This window comes from Siniperca chuatsi, linkage group LG23 (assembly GCF_020085105.1).
Source record: "Siniperca chuatsi isolate FFG_IHB_CAS linkage group LG23, ASM2008510v1, whole genome shotgun sequence".
In the NCBI taxonomy this organism is placed as follows: domain Eukaryota; kingdom Metazoa; phylum Chordata; class Actinopteri; order Centrarchiformes; family Sinipercidae; genus Siniperca; species Siniperca chuatsi.
Window position 1 is genome coordinate 1,820,919 of NC_058064.1, and position 19,910 is coordinate 1,840,828.

Consider the following 19,910-nt stretch of genomic DNA (forward strand, 5'->3'; position numbering starts at 1 on the left):
TCTTGTAACTCCACAAAAGATCAGTGCAGAGAAACAGAGGATACACACTGTATCTGTGATGCACATTTAAAGCTACTAGTGTATAAACATAAATGTGGCGGTGTTATGGCCTGGTTACACTAGCATTTAATCTAAAAATAAATCTATTATTTCAATGTGTGAACCCTTTTTTCTCATTAGCAATTAAGCTCTTGTGACTGATTGGCGTTAGCATGTTCTTAGCAAGCTAGCGTGTCAGCGGTTAGCTCGCCAACTATCCCTGTGCGTAGTCCCAAAGTTTGTAGCACCTCATATTTCAAGAAAAGACGTGGAGAGTTTTACTGTATGCTGACATCGTCTTTCACGTCTTCATTACTGAGCTTTCAAAGATCTTCCCACCTTGACTGCCAGCCTGTCAGGAAGTGATTGATGCTCGTACACTCACACTTAATTGTTTGTGTGTTGTCACGTCCATGTTGTTATGAGGGACAGCAGCTCACTGGAGAAAAGTTTGAAGTGATAAAGTTTGGATCTAATTATGAATCTGACCTTAGTCGTTGGGTTTAAAGATTCAGTAACGGACCGAAATGACACAAACCATTTCGACAGGTAGAGACACCTTTTTATAAATGTTCTCAATGGATTTGATGCTTTTCTGTTTCTGTGCTTAATGCTCACTTACAGTTTTGGGGCGAACCACTCGATGTGTCTAAATACCCTGAAAAATTAAAAAGAAGATTTTAGCATTTTTCTCCGATGTCCAATCAGATGACAGTAGAAGCTGCTCTTTCTTCTGATAAATCTACTGTAAACAAACACGATGACACCAATAAACCGTGACTGTGTTGAAGTGAATGGTGAAAACTGCTGTCTAAAAATGTCCTAAATGAGATATTTATAAACAATCTCACCACAAGGTCAGTTTAGTAGCTGATCTGGAACTTTTAATCAAATCACATGATCTTCATCGGCAGACAAAGTATGCCTAGTCAAGGATTTAATAGGCTTTAAAGTGCAAATGGAAATTTGATCGTATACACTTCCATGAGCACAGGGCAAACGACATCTGCGGAGGAAGATTGTGTGTTATGGTCAAAAGCTCCGGAACAGCTACTAAATCGACCTTGTGGTTCGAATGTTTTCTCAGCTAGGATGCTCTGGTTTAAATAACTGTTTAAGATGGCCAAATAAAAATGTAAAAAACGTGTAAATACCACAAACCATGTCACAAATCATGTCTCATTTTTATGACTTTTATTTCAGCCAAGAGAAGGAGAGAAGGATCGGCAAACCACATCTCCAAAAAACCGCTTCAGCATTAGTGTGTCCCTGTTTTGAATATCAAAAGGCTGAAATAACAACAACACCTGAGAGCAGAATTTAAATGAGCGTAGATTTGGTGAAGCCTGCAGTGTGTTCAGACTGTTACTCCGTCCTGATCAGTGTGTCCGTCCTGAAAGCAGGAGGCCGTCGATTCATAAAACCCTCCACATGTCAACAAACACACTCTACACTGATCTCATTTAGGCCGTTTATTAGGGACTAAAACACACACACACACATTTAATTGTAACCTCCGCCTGTTGGCATAGCAACCGCAATCATCCGGCAAGGCGACCCACTTATGACGTCATCGGACGAGGCGTGTTTGATTGGCTGGGTGATGAACGGTGTTCGGGATGAATGGCTGCTTAGCTGAGCGGGGTAGTAAGCTGACAAATACCTGAAACAGAGAGAGAGAGAGAGAGAGTGAAGGTCTCTCTACCTGCACTAAGCTGGACGAGATGCAATCAGGCAGAAAAACAAATCCAGTGAAGCTCTGATCTGATGAGCTCATGAAAACACACACTGAGTGTCCGAGGTCGGCTCCAAGGTCGTCACATTTATCACTTAAACCACAGAAAGAAAGCAGCAATGTCCTGATATGTGAAAATATGGGACATATTTACAGACAAATTTCTGTAAATGTTCTCTATGGAGACACCTGGGAGTGTATTATACCTTTGTACTTTTTTTTACCACGGCCACTTACCAAGGGGAAAAAAGAGAGGCACTTGTGGAACAATATTACGCCGGGCCATTTGTCCAAACCACATTTCTTCTTTATAGACGGGCACTTTGCAGCCACCACTTACTTTGTGGTGTTTTATTCGACGTGTTATTAATAATGCGTCATGTTTCAGATACTGTCTGTCTTCAGAATCGGCAGCCGTCAGTACTTTCTCTGTTTGTTTTCATCTCCTCACCTCCACAGGTTGGTGGTGGGTCAGTTGCTGATTTAGTCTCAACAACAAAAAGCTGGATTTACAGTATAAAAGCTGCCCGGCAGCATAAAAAGTATGTTATTATCTGCCTTTGGCCAGTTACGTTCAGCCGCTCCTTTAAAGTTTAAGCTCAAGTGAAGGCAGGAAGTCACGTCAGGTACTGAGGTAGAAAACCAGATATATGTTTAAAATGACAGTAAATTGTCTAGTAGTCTTAGAGCCATGCTAGCGGCTCCGTGAGGCTGTTCTTAGGCACAGCGGTGCGTTGAGCTAAATGCTAACGTCGGCATGCTAACATGCTCATATTGTTTACAACAATAAACACTGTGGTTGAGGTTATGGTTTGCTCAGGTTTAGGGAAACATTGTGGTTCGGGTTAAAATGACTATGAATGTTAAGGTTAGGGGACCTTTGTTGTCATGGTTACAATAATAAACACGCAGTTAAGGTTCGGGAACAATCGTGGCCAAAACAACAACGTTGACTGTCGCTCTAAAATAACGTCACCTGACTTCCTCTTTTGCTCCCGTCATAATTACTGTGGCCATTAGAGGGCGCCGTCACTCGAACGTCGTTTTTGGGCACTTGGTGCAGCTACTGATGCTGCCGTTCTTCTCGGGACGAGAGTCTCAATGTTTACCATGTTCGCCATCTTAGTTTAGCGTGTTAGCTGCGCGTTGAGCATGCTAACATTTTCTAATTAGCATTAAACACAAAGTACAGCTGAGGCTGATGGGAATGTCATTACTTTTGCAAGTATTTGGTTATAAACCAGTGAGCCGCTCTGTTGCACTGGGTGACATGTTCCTTCATCACCATGAACACACACACTGTAGTTTATTCTGACTCACACACACACACCGTCCTGCTGCCTCAAACACTCCCTACAGCACCACATGTGGATTCATCCGCCGCTGGAAATAGTCCCCAACAGAAGCACCGTTTCCTCCTGTTTGTCTGATAAAAACTACAGCGAGCAGCTGTTTGAGGAAACTACTGAGCCTTTTTAAACAGGAAGCTATAGATCTGTGAGGTGTTTTTAAAGATTTACGTCTTCAGCAGGAACCAATGGGCTCGCAGCTGAGAGCCGCAGACAGGAAGTCAGACAGTGTACTTTAAAGATTTTGGATCAGTGTTGTTGCTGTTAAGCAGTGGCGCAGTGTTTTTGTTCCTGATTGTAGCACAAATGTTCTGAAAATGCGGCAACTCAGAGTGTTAAAAACTCTCAGCTTTGGACGACGTAGTTCCTGTAGTGATATCCGTCTACGATGGAGACACATTTTGTTGTTTCTACTGTCTCATCTTTCATTTCGATGTAATGTCGTTCGCTGTGTTGAGCTGAAATGTAGTTTAGGTTGCAATCACCACAACTCCCTCCCCCTCCACCCCCCTTCTGTGTACCAATCACATCATCGTCATAGCAACCAGTTGATCCACTGTAACCAGCCAGGCACCAATCAACCTCCTGCTTCGAGGATCTGTGTGTGTGCGTGTGTGCGTGTGTGTGTGTGTGTGTGTGTGTGTGTGTGTGTGAGATTATGTTTGGAAGCTGAAACTAAAACTGAAGAGGAAGACAACGATGCAGACCCCCTCTGAGCCAATCAGTATCAACCTTGTCAGCTCGTTTTTGGCCTTATTACAGCGCCCCCTGCTGGGTGATCGTCACAGTCATATTTAGAGACTGTCAGAACACCAGAGTGATGCAACGACCCTCCAAAACCTGATCAGTCTGGGACAAATTAACAATATCTTCATGTTAAAATGTTGAAATTTACAGCTTTGTGAGAATAAAGTTCTCGTGCGACAAAAGACGTAATTGTAGCTGCAGCAGTACAGCAGACGTGAAACCAGCTCAGCGGATGTGGATTGTTCCATTAGTTCAGTGACAGTCAGATCAATCATTTTTACAATCGATTAATTGTTTAGGTCACTTACCGAGCAAAAACGCTTTTGAAATGTGAGGATTTTCTGCTTTTCTCTGTTTTAAATCTTTGTAAACTGTTTGAGTTTTGTGTTGGTCGGACAAAACCAGACATTTGAAGACGTCCCCTCGGACTCTTTTTGCCCTTTTATAGACGTAATGATTTATCAATACTTAAAATAATTGAGTTGCAGCCCTCACTGTGACATTCACAGCACTGACCCAGTTATCTGGAAATAATACATATAATATCTATTATATCTTATTATACTATATTTATTTTTATTATATACTCATACTTTATTATATTTTATGTTCTATGCTATTTTGCTTTATTATACTATATATTATGTTATACTACATTACTATATTGTACCGTATATTTTATATCCCATACTATGTTATACTGTTTTATTAAATGATGTACTACATCATATTTCTATACAAAACACTAAGTATTATCACTTAATCATAGTATATATTATTCTGGTGTTTGCTGTTATAGTAGATGGTATCATGTTACTCTACATGTTCTATACTTTGCTCACTTTGTCACTTTGAGACAGTATTAGTTGTAATTTTGAGTTTAATTGCTGTTGTATAGTTTCTGTTTCATGTCTTGTATCTGATCTGATCTTATTGAAGACTGCGGTGTTGATATTGATCTGTTTTCTGTCTCTCAGTGTTCATACGTCCCTCCCTGTGAGAGGGACAACCAGAAGAACAAAGACAGCGTTTTGTGGTGGGAGGATTACTTCACCAAAGAGGTCAGCAGCCAGTCCTTCACCTGCTTCTTCAACCAGCAGAGGAGGTGAGACACGCACACATTTACAGGGCGTCTATTTTAAGGTGTGATACAGATAAATTGGAAACTGCGGATGTGTGATGTTGTGAGATTTGCCTCGGTGACAGATCACTGTTACCGATTGCCGCCCCAACCTGCAGCGTTACATCTTTTTGACAGAACCATTTCCACGTATCAGTTTGCTGCCTGCGACCTTTGACCCCACAGAAGTGACCCTTGACTTTAATTTAACCAGATCTTACAGCTCCCAGTTCAGCCATTTTGTGATGGACGTTTTTCAGAGCCGTTGCAGCTGCAGAAGATCACAAACTGCTATTACAGTGGGATTTCTCAAACACAAAGAAGCAAGTATTAGCAAAATCTGAGGACTCACTTCAGGAGTCCACAGTTCAGGAAGTAATAGTCTGGTTCATATTTTTGGGAAGACAATATCAGGTGACAGTGGAGCACTTCAAGTCTTGGATGGATATGAAACTCTCCTGATTGAAACATCAGTACCAAAGATGAACAACTGTGTTAGAAAATATCTGATTCTTGAAGGTACATCCAAGGTACAAGAAGCCTGTGGACAAAAAACTGAGGGACAGACAACTACGACTCCCAAGGTGCATTTCAGTAAGAGAAATCCAATCACAGAGCTTAAAATTCGAGCTGAAGTTAAAGATTTCACTTTGTAGAAACTTGATAAAACATTCAGCACCTTAAATTAATTCACTTTCATATTCTGGATTAGTTTTGGATTGGATTAATAAGTATGGAAGCACTCAGATCTTTTACTTCAGTAAAAGTAGTAACACCACAGTGTAGAAATACTCTGTTACAAGTCCTGCATTCAAAACTTTACTTAAGTAAAAGTACAAAAGTATGAGCATCAAAATATACTTAAAATACCAAAAGTAAAAGTACTCATTATGCAGAATGGCTCATTTCAGAATAATATATATTCTATTATTGAATTATAATTATTGAAGCATTAATGTGTTCATCACTTTAATGTTGCAGCTGGTGAAGGTGGAGCTCATTTTAATGACTTTATATACTGTCTGGGTAGATTCTGGATTTCCCCGCGTGGATCAATAAGGTCCTGGCTTAATCTATAATAACGTTGTAATTTCTTTGTTGAGTATATTTTGTATTAATCTAAATCTGCAAAGTAACTAAGGTATTAAATTAATGTAGTGGTGTGAAAAGTACAATATTCCCCTCTGAGTTGTGGTGTAGTAGAAGTATACAGTAGCAGCAAATGGAAATACTCGAGTAAAGTACAAGTACCTCAAAATAGTACTTGAGTAAAGTTACTTTCCACCACTTTCCCAAATGCAACAACAAAATGTCTCACCTCTGATTAGCTTCTTTTCCACAACAAGAGTCCCACATGCTTCAAACGAACTAGTACAAAGCGTTAAGAGGAGAAAGTGTCGGCTTCATTGTCACATTGTCGGTTTTGGAAAGTCACAAACATTGCACAGCAGAGGTAAGGAAAGGTGTGGAGGACGGGTAACTTCGTCCGAAGCACCTCAGGGCTCAGTAATCGTATTTAGAGCAATCTGCCATGTCAAAGTGACAGAAAAGAACATGAAATAATTCAAACCGATAACGTGAAGTGGTTATGGTTTAATGATCCTGTGTTTCTATTTTAAGGAACATTCAGGGTGCCGTTAAAAGAAAAGTTTGACTCGGGAAGTTACAGTGGTAATAATGACGATAAGAGCTTCGAAACCAGCTGCTCCTCGCACTTCTAAACTCTGTTGAATGTATGAGAAAATATCAAACACAAGCTATAATGACTGCAATTTGCCCCAGACCCTAAACTTGCACCAAAACAAACACTGATATGGAAATATGACGAGGAAATGTACTACTTGAAGTATAAAGGTAAATGGCTGTAGATGACCAAAGATAAAAGAAGCTTTTCTTTTTTAATCAGGTTATGTAGGCCTGTTTTATGCTGTGACCGAAAATTGATGAGACTGAGAAAAACAGAGATCTCCTTTAGCGTGTCAGCTTAATCCTCCTATTATTCACAGACGACGCTTACCTGTGACCTTGGCTAGTTTTATTTTTATCTCTGCACCAGAAGGATCAGAATGAGGAAACTCTGCTTCGTAAATGAGGGCCCAGTGGGAGCTCGGGGATGCGACAGATAAGCTATTCTTTTGTGTTTTAGAGAAAAAGAACTGGAGCACTCAAAAGGTTTTTTTAAGGGGAGGAAAAATATATCCACAGTTAGTCACTTGATATATGGGGTTATTTCAGATGTGGCATGAAAGTTATATCCCAAAACCTTCTGTAAAACCTCCGAATGCAACTCTGTAGTATTAGTATTACACGAGCAAGCCTTGTACTGTATACACTTTTAATTGGACACAGGACCATCCATGCCTGGGGCAGCAGCGTGCTTCACAGAGATGTAATTGGCCAATTTGCCCTAAACTTCATAGTTCATTCTGTAGATAAGCTAGCTGCTGTGGAGCTGGTGGCGTCTCAGCCACTGTATGAACTATGATAAACTATAATTAAAAGATCCAAAGTTATTTGATAAAAATCAAATTAATCGTTGTGAGTTAACAGTACGGATTATTTTAGATAATACTTTTAACAAGCTTGCTAGTAACCCTGCTATCAGTTTGCTCTGTTAGCTACTATTGCATAGCCAGCAGCTTAGCCCTGCTAATGCTATCTTTGCGCCATTTTAGATATTGTTGGACTGCCAGTAGATTAGCTCCACTAATATTATGTTAGCTTTAGCTTCATGTTAGCTGATGTTGGATTGCAGATAGTTTAGCCCTGCTAATGTTACATTAGCTTTATGCTTGGATAGCTGATTTTGGAATGCAAATGACTTAGCGCGCTAATGTCACATGAGGTTAGATTACAAGTAATTTAGCCATGCTAATGTGACGTTACATTTTGGTCCCATTTCCTGATTCTAGTAGCTTAGCCCCGCTAATTCTGTGATAACTTTTCATCCCATTAGCTGTTGCATTGCAGTTAGTTTAGCCACGCTAATGTAACATTAGCTTTGTGCAATTTTAGCTGATTTTGGATCGCCTTAATTACCTCAGTGAACAGTTACACGTTGGAAATTGATCATGACAATTATTCCCACATGACATGAGCGTGGCATTGGCTTTTTGCCTTATATACTTTATTTATCTGTTTTATTTACTTGTGAGGGACGTATAATATCAAAGATAAATGTGGCCATTTGATGTATTGTACCAGAGCTATATATAGACCATATCATGCCAGTAGTTTCCACCAATCAATGTTAGCTGCTTGCCCTGTTAGCTGATGTTAGCTAACTAGAAAGCTAAGAATGGGAATCAATTATCTTTTATCCCCCCGCCACTACCAGCAGCCAATCACAGTGTGATGCTGTGCAGCCCCCCCTCATAAACTTGTTTAGAGTAGCTATATAGGGTATAGTATTTAGAGTATATTTGATCATATTTTAACAAGAAGCCTCTCTGTTTTCTGATCTGCTCCTGTTTTAATTTGGTTTTGACCGAAACTCAGCACTTCCTCCATGTTTATCTGTTGATAAATTCAGTATAACGCCCATTTCCACAGCACTAATTCCATCAATTATATCATACTCAGCGTAGAGTTTCTCTACTCGAATAAATTTACCGTTTTCATTCACTCATTTTTTCCCCAGTGGTTTCTGCTGTGCTGTTTTATTCGATCACTGTTTAAGTCTCAAAGGGCTTCACAGCGTTTAAAAGCTTGTCAGCAGCTCAGAGGGCATAATTCCTTCCTTTTCTTTCCTTCCTTTTAATGTGAAATATCTGCAGGAAGTGTTGCGTTTCACTGGCAGTAATACAACAGTGATAAACTGCAAAGTCGAAGTGACTGGAAATAACTAGTGAAACAAGAACATTATTGAGTTTAGAGTGATGAAACACCAGCTGTAAATTCTGCTTTTACTGTTTGTTTATTTTTTCTTCTTCTTCTTGTGATTTCAGGCCAGACGACGTGTTGTGGCGCCGTTCCCATGACACCAGCGTCCTGCTGCACTGTGTCCTCTGGCCAATGGTGTCGCTTCTACTGGGTACGCTCATCGTGCTCCTGACGGTGTGTGCGCGCTCCCTGGCCGTTCGAGCTGAAGCTCTCCAGAAGAGGAAATGCTCCTACGAAGTGTGCCAAGACCTGTCCGCCCGGCCCTCAGATCGCCGCGGCATCAAGGCCGAAGACCCGCTCGCGACGAACTCTGACCCCGAGCTGTCGTCGCCAACGAGGACCCTGCCGCTGTTTGCGGTGCCGGTGCGACGCCGTGATCGAGAACATTAAGAGGAAACGGAAAGCTGTTTTCACATGATGAAATTCAATCCCTTAGGATGCTAACAAGCTGGTGAGCGAAGTCGACTAACTGGCTGAGGACGCCACCGACAACCCACTGCTGCCTGGTGCGGTTTGTATGATCAGAAACGTCAAAACCAGGAGTGATTATGAAAAGAGGACGAGGGGAAATCCACACTGTTGCCTATAACGTTAGATTTCAGCAGAAACATCAGCACCTTTCCTCTGATTTTAACTCAACGAACTGGATCAGTGGAGACTGTTGGACGCTGCTGAGTTGAACCTTCTGATTATAATCAGCATTTCTTCTGTGCTAGAGTCGTTACGGAGGGTTATTATAATGACAATAGTGCTGTGACAGATGGTACAATGTGTCAGGAAAAGTGAGGCAAACGGAAGGACTGACACCTGGAACTGCTCTTTACTGCGGTCTAAACTGTAGCTCTTCTATTAATATAGTTTCCCTTTGAGTCCCAGTAGCCATGAATGTTATTAAATAGAGTCAAAGTGACCTGACATCTCTTCAGGCTAGCTGCTGTTCCTCTAGCTTCTGTGACTCTTTCAGTGAGGGCTTCTTCAGTAGAGCTTTCTGATAACATGAAACTTGGGTTTGCATTACATATTCGAAGATAAATGAGTCTACTAAAGCACTTTGAGAGTACAATTCAAACCCTGTGTGAGTTTAACAAAGTCAAACAACGATTCCTTTCTTAGTACCCAAAAAACCTACAGATTTCATGACTTTTTTTTTTTCCCCAGTGCACGTAATATGTCATCGGCTTCTTCCACATCCGTGATATCCACCAACGCTCTCTTCTGATGTCTTTACAACTTTTTAGCTGTAATCTCTGCTGTCGTTCAACCCTCCCTGCCCTACTGTTGTTACAGTCGCGTCCTCTATTTCGAAGATTATTTTTGACGTTTTTTTGTCTAATAATAGAAATACAGACAAAGGTCCGACAGAGGTCCTCGGCTGGAATCAAACCGGGGACGCTGTGGCCGCATTGTGTGCGTCCCGACCATTACAACCCATTACAGCCATGTTAACTTCCTGTGGCCACTCAACTGGGCTCATCCTGTCGAGTAACCAGCAAAGGTCTTGGGCTTAGAAATCCTTATAGGAAGACATAGACATATGCAGTTAACTACACGACATACTGTTTAGTAAAGCTGCGATGTCGGGTTCGATTTGTAGGAATTGGTGTTTGTAATGAAAAATGTCAACTGAACCAGTTTCACTACGGCTCTCTGTAGGCGGATGAGACAAAAGTGCAAATGTATATGTAAAATAAATGATGCAGTAAATTAAAAATATAGTTCCTTTACCTTCAGTCAGTTGATCAAATAAATAAGCTATTCATGTATTTTACTCTCCCATTTATCTTTTCCTGGCTCTTTTTATTTCTTCTTCTCATTATCATGTACCCAGTGGTGGAAAAGTACTCAGATCTTCAACTTAAGTAAGAAAAAAGAAATAAGTCCTGGTTTTTACTTTAGTAAAAGTAAACACGTATTACTGACTAAATGTCCTGAAAGAGTAGTTCAGATCAGTCTTTATTGCAGCATGAAAAAACAGACACAGAAACACACTAATCCATCAGTGAAAAGAATAAAAATAAATATCAGTTAGAATAAGTAACACACAACAGCAGGAAAAACAATAAGTGTAAAAACAAAACAAACAAATGAAGACAGGTAAAAGAAATAAATAATAAGATCAACTGCGTTACACTGTTTCAGCAACAGTAACGTGTCATTTTATGAGTTTATCGCATGTTTAATGTGAAATATGAATCTGCTGAGTAACAACCAGCTGACACACACACACACGTAGAGGCGTAAACACTGTAATATTTCTCTCTGAAATCTAGAAAATATCCCAAAATGGAAACACGCGAGAAAGTACCAGTACCTCAAGATTGCAGGTAAATGCAGTACTCGAGTAAATGTACTTTGTTACTTTCCAGTTCTGCATGTGAACAACAAGGAAAATGAAAATTTGCTGCATGGAAAACAGGAGGAGGTGAAGAATCAAAGAGCCAGTAAAACAGCGAATGGGAGATACATTTTTAAATCAGTTTGATTGGAGGTAAATTTAAATAATTTAACTTACTTTATCATTTATTTATGTATTCAAATACACCCTTGACTCATCAGAGGGCCCATTAGTGGCTCCTGGTGCTTCTGGGACTCCAAACCGCCTCCTGGTTAATGATGTGAGAGCTCTTTGAACCATGAAGGTGTTTGCAGACAGCAGGAACAAACCACAGGCTGGAGGTTAGACTGGGAGCTCCCAGTCTAATGACGGAGGTTAGACTGGGAGCACAGCGGACACAACCACAGCAAATGTTACGGGGAAAACTTCCCTTCAAGTCAAACCAAAACAAAGACAAGATGCGTGTAAGTATTCTGGTGTAGAGGAGTCAAATATATCACAGAGTTTCATTTAATGTGGTGGCAAACAGTGGACTGCAGGCGGTGGTGGAAAGTAACTAAGTACATTAAGTTCTGTACTTAAGTACAAATTTGAGGTACTTGTACTTTACTTGAGTCTTCTCATGTAACTTTCTGCTTCCGCCGCGTCTCAGAGGGAAATATTGCACTTTTTACTGCACTTCATTTAGCTGACAGCTTTAGTTACTTTACAGATTAAGGTTTTTGCACAAAACATATGAAGAGTTTATAAAATATGATGTTTTGTTATAAATTAAACTCCCCAACAGTTCTTACAAGTACAGCTGAAAGGGTTAATTGATTAGAAAATGAATTGGCAACTTTTGATGTTTGAAGTCGTTTCTCCTGTAAATCACTTCCTGGCTGCAGCTCCTCAGATGTGCAGATCTGCTGCTTTTCCTCTGAACGACTGTAATAACTGTGATGTTTGTTAATAACGTCGAGCTTTGGACTGTCGGTCGGACACGACGACGCGGTGAAGGCGTCACTTTGGGCTCTGGGTCGTCGTGACGGCGTTTCTCACCGTTTTCACAAGTTTTCCAAACCGATCGATCGATCGATGGAGAAAAGAATCGGCAGATGGATCCAGAATGAAAAGCATCATCAGCTGCAGTCCGATTAGACTCACACACTTTTACTGAAGCAACATTTTGAAATCAGGACTTTTACTGCACCAGAGTATTTTTACTTCAGTAGAGGATCTGAATACGTCCTCCACCACTGACACGTCAGTCATATTGGTTCAATTTACGGCCACATTGGGTATTTTATGGGTGAAAATGCTCCAGAACATAATTTAAGGATGTTGAGAAGAAACATATTTTTGATCCTAAATTTGGTGTTATTATTATTATAACACTATATGACCAAAAGTATGTGGACACTTCATTATTACACGTATATGACAAGAGTGTCCACATACATAGTTTACATTATGCACCAAGAGATAAACATTGAAACGGGACAAAGCTTTGGATCACAACATTATTATTATAGTGAGCCATGTTTGGGTTCTGAGCCCTTTAACCCGGTTGTGTTTTAAAATCTTGGGAAGTAGATTTCCTTTAGCTCCACAGCATAAAGACTGTCCTTCACCTTTAACCTGATGTGTGATGCGCTCAAGTCCCTCACTTGGGTTTAATGCAAACCAGTGTCAACTAAAGCTGTGCAGACACTGTATGTTTTAATTAATCTTGTATGTTGCGTTAAGTCGCGCTTCACATTTTATTCATCCTTTCTGCACGGACCAAACATTTTATTTAATGCTCGCACTGTACGGATCAGTCGCCCCGTCACAAGCTGGAGCTCACACTGAACGTAAACGTGAAACGCCTGATCCCATCGACACTTCCATTAAAGTTTTATTCAAACACGATGACCCCGTCGTTGAAAGTGTTGACAAAAAAAGATGAACTATAATGAAAGGAAAGTACAAAGTCAAAAGAAGAACGTGGACCCACAGAAAGCTGACAGATGCAGACAGTCATGTTGGGAAATCAGATCTCTGAACTGCTCAAACTGCAAGAAACCCACCAAAAGAGCCGCCAGAACTCAAACCATTCGTCCAACACGTCGTGACCTCAAACTGAACGTCAAACGACCAATCTGACAGAAGTTCAGCCCGATTGTACAATCAGTCAGAGGCGAACGATTCAGTTACAATCTTAATCCGTACAGTGTCTGCCCGGCATAAGACGACAGACAAGCCTCTAAACAACCAGCGCATCAATCAAGTCCTTGAATCTAATTAAGAAGATAATGAAAGGATGTTGTAACGATAAAGCTAAAGCCTGATCAGTGAATGTTAAACAGACGTGCTGCTGCTCAGTAAACGCTGGGGAAGGAGGACTCGACAGCCTCAGGATGAAGACGACACATGGCCGGTGCCCAGAGGCCTTTCAAACGTTGCCCTCGGCAGTAAGCAGGACAAAATATAGACCATGTGAATAAAAGATGCTTTTGACCTAATTTACACTGAGTCACTTCACGTGTTTATTGCAGATCTGTACAGCTCAGTGTATTCAGGGTGGACTGAAATCTGATTGTTCAAACGACCTCTGGAGGAGGTGTTGAAAAGGTGTAAATGTTTTTGTCAGTTACTAAACGGCTTCACGGTTGAGATTAATTCTGGACTCTTTGTTGTGATAAATCGCCGGTGGTTCATGTTTGAATTCATCCACTGATTCAGCATCTTTGCTGTGTGTTTGTTTTTAGATGAGCAATAAGGCCGGACTATAAGATAATTATGTGTTCTTTCTATTTAACGTCTGTCCATCAGTGGGATTCGCACTTAAAAAGTAGAGGAACTATTTTGTTTGGGAAGAGCGGTTTCCCTCCATGTGTAGCATGTGTCATTTTAAATACTCTGCACTGTAATGTCTTTGTCTGTCTGTCTGTGAATTTATAGTTTCTGCAGAACACATATTGTTCTCCACAGTTGAAAATCTATGGTTAAACCAACAGGGCAGCCATGTTTGGTTTAGCTGAAACGTTTCTCTAACAGTCTGTACAGGTTATTGTGCAGCTGAAATGCTTTCTTCACTCCTGTAGATCTGATTGGCTGTTTGGCACCACACAGACAGGTGTCATCAGTGATCTATGGCTGTGCTTCATTTGGAGGCGTGCAGGTGTTGTTACAAAGTGAAAAGCGCAGGGAAAAGCCACTTCAATGCAGAGCAGGCGGCAGGTTGAATGGTTGAATCTCTCTCAGCTAAAAAACCAGCAAACAGCCGCAGGTGGTGGAGATGTTCTGGTACACTTTCATTTGATCTTTTCACAGATTCTGCTGAGAAACAGAAGTACAGTACAGAAAATGTTCCATCTGGATTCATTTTAGCAATGTGAAATGTGTTTGTTAGTCTGCATTGTTTACAATGCTGTTGGTACACATGATATTTTGTTTACTTGCTGCACAAGCCGTTAATTCAAGTCGGCATAGGCGGTGGCTCAGACCGACACTGTGCTGTTAAGCTTTTGGAGCGCACCTTTTGGCTCGGACGCCATGCTGCCTCCCACAGAGGAGGGGGGAGCCCTGAGGGATTCAGGAGGCCCAGGTCTGGACAGCAGGCCTGGAACAATTTACTGAGTCAGAGCTGTTTTCAAACCAAGTCAGTATAAAAACCTGTTGGTGTCGTCCCTCTTCGGAAGGAGTTTGGGTTTACTTTGCCACCTTCCTGTGAGTTATGGAAGTAGTGATAGTATCAAAAATGCACTATGGCAGACAGCGATGCACACCAGACTCTGACAGGTAAACGCTGATTATACAGCCTTTCTCACCTATCGTGAACAGTCGTGCAGGGAGTCCGTACGGCAGCATATCAGGATCATCATACAGTATTTTGTCTGTGTGGAATTTTCTTAATTCCTGTACAATAATCTGTCGTCTTCTTCTCTCTTGTTTCGACACACTCATTTCCAGAAAGCTCTTGAAACAAGGGAAGCAGCACTGGGGGGAAAAAAAAAAAAAAAGTGTGATTCCTGTTTTGAGTACAATAACTTTCACAGGCTGAATTTGAGACTCAATTACTTTTCTGCCACGCAGCAGAGTTAACAATAGATCTGCTATCACCAAACATGATTCATCCTGTATCAGAGGGAGTTTTTGATCTTCAAGTGTTGTCTCCAAATTCCTACCACCACCAACAGTCTAAAAATTACCTACATGTTGCTTAGCAACAGCCACAAGGCCGAGTGATGTCGCTGCCAATGAAAAGTGAAACAGCCGAACTTGAGTCTGCGGCTGCTTCTGTTCTCTGTGTGAACTGACTGTTGTTGTAAATACATCTTTTCCTCCTCAGCTCAGCTGTGGGACCGTGTTTTATCACCATGTTTTGTGGTAAACTTGACTGTTGCTGTACGCTGCTGTAGCACATTTTGTTTGCGCAGCTCCTCGTGGAAAATGTTGTTCTGTGTCGATATTTGTACATCTCAGATTCGTGTCGTTGATTTGTGTCGGTGTTTGAGTTGGACCTGAGCAGAAGCAGAAACCAGATCTTTAGCAACGTTTGACTGAAAACAAACTAAGTATAATGTGCAGAAACAGTGCTTTCAAGTTTCATTATTCTCCGTCTCTGCAATAGTTTTTCTAATAGATTTTTCTGCAAAACTCAAATAGACTCATAAACGAACAAATGAATCATCTTGTTTTACACGCAGAGCCATATCTAACCGTATAAAGCTAAAATGAAAATGAAATATTTCGTGACCCACTTAGGGAAGCAAAAACCTTTTTCAAGTTTCTGCACATATAAAACTATCTGCTGCACATGGAAACTATCTGCTGCACATATAAAACTATCTGCTGCACATGGAAACCATCTGCTGCACATGGAAACCATCTGCTGCACATGGAAACCATCTGCTGCACATGGAAACCATCTGCTGCACATGGAAACCATCTGCTGCACATGGAAACCATCTGCTGCACATGAAAACTATCTGCTGCACATATAAAACTATCTGCTGCACATGGAAACCATCTGCTGCACATGAAAACTATCTGCTGCACATGTAAAACTACTATCTGCTGCACATGTAAAACTACTATCTGCTGCACATGAAAACTATCTGCTGCACATGTAAAACTACTATCTGCTGCACATGTAAAACTATCTGCTGCACATGAAAACTATCTGCTGCACATGAAAACTATCTGCTGCACATGAAAACTATCTGCTGCACATGAAAACTATCTGCTGCACATGTAAAACTATCTGCTGCACATGAAAACTATCTGCTGCACATGAAAACTATCTGCTGCACATGTAAAACTATCTGCTGCACATGTAAAACTATCTGCTGCACATGAAAACTATCTGCTGCACATGAAAACTATCTGCTGCACATGTAAAACTATCTGCTGCACATGTAAAACTATCTGCTGCACATGTAAAACTATCTGCTGCACATCTAAAACTATCTGCTGCACATCTAAAACTATCTGCTGCACATGAAAACTATCTGCTGCACACTAGAAACTTATGGACAAAAAAGATTTTGCTCATGTCCCCTTAGGGGTTTCACAAAATATGGCTCAGCTAAGTCGTGTGTTGTCATTTCTGTGCTGGTAGTTGCACACCACACACCTGTGCATCAACGTATTTTCTTGTAAGCTTGAGAAACCTTCTGGCGCCCATGGGCACCTGTCTGATGTGCACCAGAAGCCTGTAGAGAAGACATCTTTGCTCATGTTCTCCAAACAGTCTACTTATCTACAAACTCCAGTTTCCAAAGAAAATTTGGTGAATTCTGGCATTCAGTTGCATTTTACAGCATGGTGCGACATTTAGGGACATCGGGAAAACACACAACAGTTGTATGACTCCATGAATGTAGAGTGGCAGGAGCAGGAACTACTGATGTAGCTCCATGATGTAGCTTTGGTTTTCTCCCCTTTCCTTCCTTTCTTTCTCCCCCTTTCCCCAAACGTTTTTCCTTTCCTTTTGAACTTTTCTTTCGTTTCCCCTTTTATTCCTCCATCTTTCTTTCTTTCAGTTTTTGTTGCGCTAAAATTAAAAACATGTTGTTGTTGTTGTTTTTTTCTGAAAACAGCAACTTTGGCAAATCAGAAACAAAATAAAACAAAGAGAAACTTTTATGAATCAGATTTCTTTCTGCTGTCAACGCTTGTTTTTTTTCTGTGTGACATCGCTAATGTCGACAGCATAAACGAGGTTTCAGCTGTGTAAACTGAGTAACAGCCATCTTGTTGTCCTGTTTCTGGATTTCCCCTGAATCATCCGTACTCTCCAAAGAAAATGTAGCTTCACTGTAGCATTTTCGTGTATTTTTATGAGACTTAATGAGCTGTTGCTGTCTTTCTGTCCGAGATGAAAAATGTTGGGTTTTCTATCTAAAGCCATATGCTAAGCTGTGAACTGCAGTAGCAACTAAACGCTGTATTTCGCTTCTTCTATTCTTGCAGACGTGGTTTTGGTATTTAATGGGATTTTAATTGATTTTCTGATTTATTTTTCCCTCCTGAGTTAATCCACACTGTAAAATTCAGTAACTGACGGCTGACATGGAGGAAAATGTATCTGTTAGTTACTTTAAGTCTTTCGTTTACTGTATTAATATCATTACTATTGTTATTGTTATAATGAGTGAGCAGGAAGCTCCTTTTTTTCTTTTATATCACACCTTTGTACTCTGCACTGTGTTGTCTGCAGGTATTTTGTCATCTTTCATCTCCAAACCTCAGCTGTGTACCATGTGACCCAGGTAGCCGCTTCACCCGTGTTTTAACGATAACAATGATAACTATAGTGCCTGATAGAGATCTTTAATAAAAACACATTTTGTCTTCAAATTGAGTCGCACTGCAGCCTTTTCTGCTCGTCCAACATCCAGCCTCACTTCGAACTTCATGTTTGCAAGAAATAATAATAAATCCGCTTCCAGGTCTTAATCACATTTATTAATGAAATAATTTATACATTTATTTATTTTTTGTTTCATGATTATAAATTAATCTACAAAGAGGCAAAATCTAATTCTGATTTGACAAAAAAAGTCTTAACTCTTTATAGTTTTTTCCCCAAAAACCTTCAGTCCCATCTCAGTCTTTAAAAATACATTTAAAAAGCACCTTGAGGTGTCGTGTTCTGAACTATAATTAACTATAATTTTGGGCATTTTGCCTTTTACAGTAGAGAGACGTCATTTCCTGTCATTCATTATTATCCGAAATGCCCCAAAAATACTTTAAAAAAGAAGGAAGTAAAGAGGTAACGAGCAGCGTTGCCAAATTTGTCTGACACAAAGTTAGCTGTGTTTTTATTTCAGATGTTTTATTAGTATTGGTAGTTACATTAATATAATCAGGTGAAGGCATTACGCTCAACATGGAAAGTCTTCACATGAACAGATGTAGCTTTAAAGGCTTTTATCACAGAGCTGACCCAACTGTTTCAGCCTCGTTGTAATAAACTTAAATGTCATTTGGTTTCATCTGTTGTATCGGTCACTGCATGTCAAGCTTATTGACCTCTGTCAGACTCAATGATACTAACTGGCAGCAGCGGAGGAAGAAGTATTCAGATCCTTTACTTCAGTAAAAGTACTAACACCACTGTGAAAATACTGCATTACAAGTCAAAGTCCTGCATTCAAAACCTTAAGTACATAAGTATAATCAGCTAAATGTACTTAAAGTATTATTAATAATGTTTTATTATATCTGATGTTTCTGGATTCATATTCCTGCTGCAGATGTTTCAGGTTGAGCTCATTTTAACTGCTTTACATACTGTTGGGTAGTTTAACCTGCAGCAATGCATCATGGTCTATAAGATCATCACGTGTTTGTAGTGTCGCCGTCCTGTGAGAACCACGTATCTCTAAAAAGTCTTCCTGAGCTCAGAGAAACAGCCTGTTTTCAGCTCTGTGACGATGCGTTTTCCAGCTGATCCGAGGGGGGGTTAAAGAGTTTATTCAGCTTCAGGAGGAGGAGAGTTTCCTCAGCACATGAAGGAAACTCTTCATCCTTCAGCTCGTCACAAACATCTGGAGATACGAGGTTTTCACCGGACAGGAAGGGGATAAAACACTGTGATCTGTAAAGTAACTGAAGCCGTCAGATAAAAGTAGGGAAGTAAAAGTCCAATATTTCCTCTGAGATGAGGCGGAGTAGAAGCAGAAAGTAGCATGGAATGGAAATACTCAAGTGAAGTACAAGTACCTCGATTTTGTACTTGAGTAAATACTTAGTTTCATTCCACCACAGCTAATTGGAGAAGACGAGGGGCGGATTTATTGAAATAACCGTTTTGTTGGAAGAATCCAAACAACTGGTTCAAAAAGACACCTAATTATCACAAGCTGCCCAACAAGCAGGTTTTTACCTGCGCAGTTAAATAAAAAGCAGCCCAGTCGAGTAAAGAAGTCTGGAAACACCGAACAAAAGATGGCAGCAAAGAAAAATAAGATGAAAAGGGACGATCAAAGAGAAGAAAGGGAAAAGGAGATGAAACAGGTGGAGAGAGATGCTACAGTATGTGGATTTTACAATGACGCGGGTTTGTTTGGACGTGTGTGTGTCCTTCCTTTCATCTCTTCTTTGCCCTCATCTTTATTGTTTCATTCACAAATCCCATCAAAATGGAGAGAGTTGAATGGCCTCCTACAGTACCAGACAAGAGGACACACACACACACACTTGTATTGCCTGAGTCAGACCACTTGT

At 40.5% G+C, this 19,910-nt stretch overlaps 1 protein-coding gene across 1 annotated transcript in view; it reads left to right on the forward strand.

The window, feature by feature from the left end:
- Positions 1-18,035, forward strand: part of LOC122870944 (calcium-activated potassium channel subunit beta-4-like) — a 37,327-nt gene extending 19,292 nt beyond the window's left edge. Inside the window, exons 3-4 of the mRNA XM_044185378.1 lie at positions 4,848-4,975; positions 8,938-18,035. Coding sequence (XP_044041313.1) covers positions 4,848-4,975; positions 8,938-9,262 — 453 coding nt within the window. The 3' untranslated portion in view covers positions 9,263-18,035. The remainder of the gene's footprint in view (positions 1-4,847; positions 4,976-8,937) is intronic.
- Positions 18,036-19,910: the final 1,875 nt, after the last annotated feature.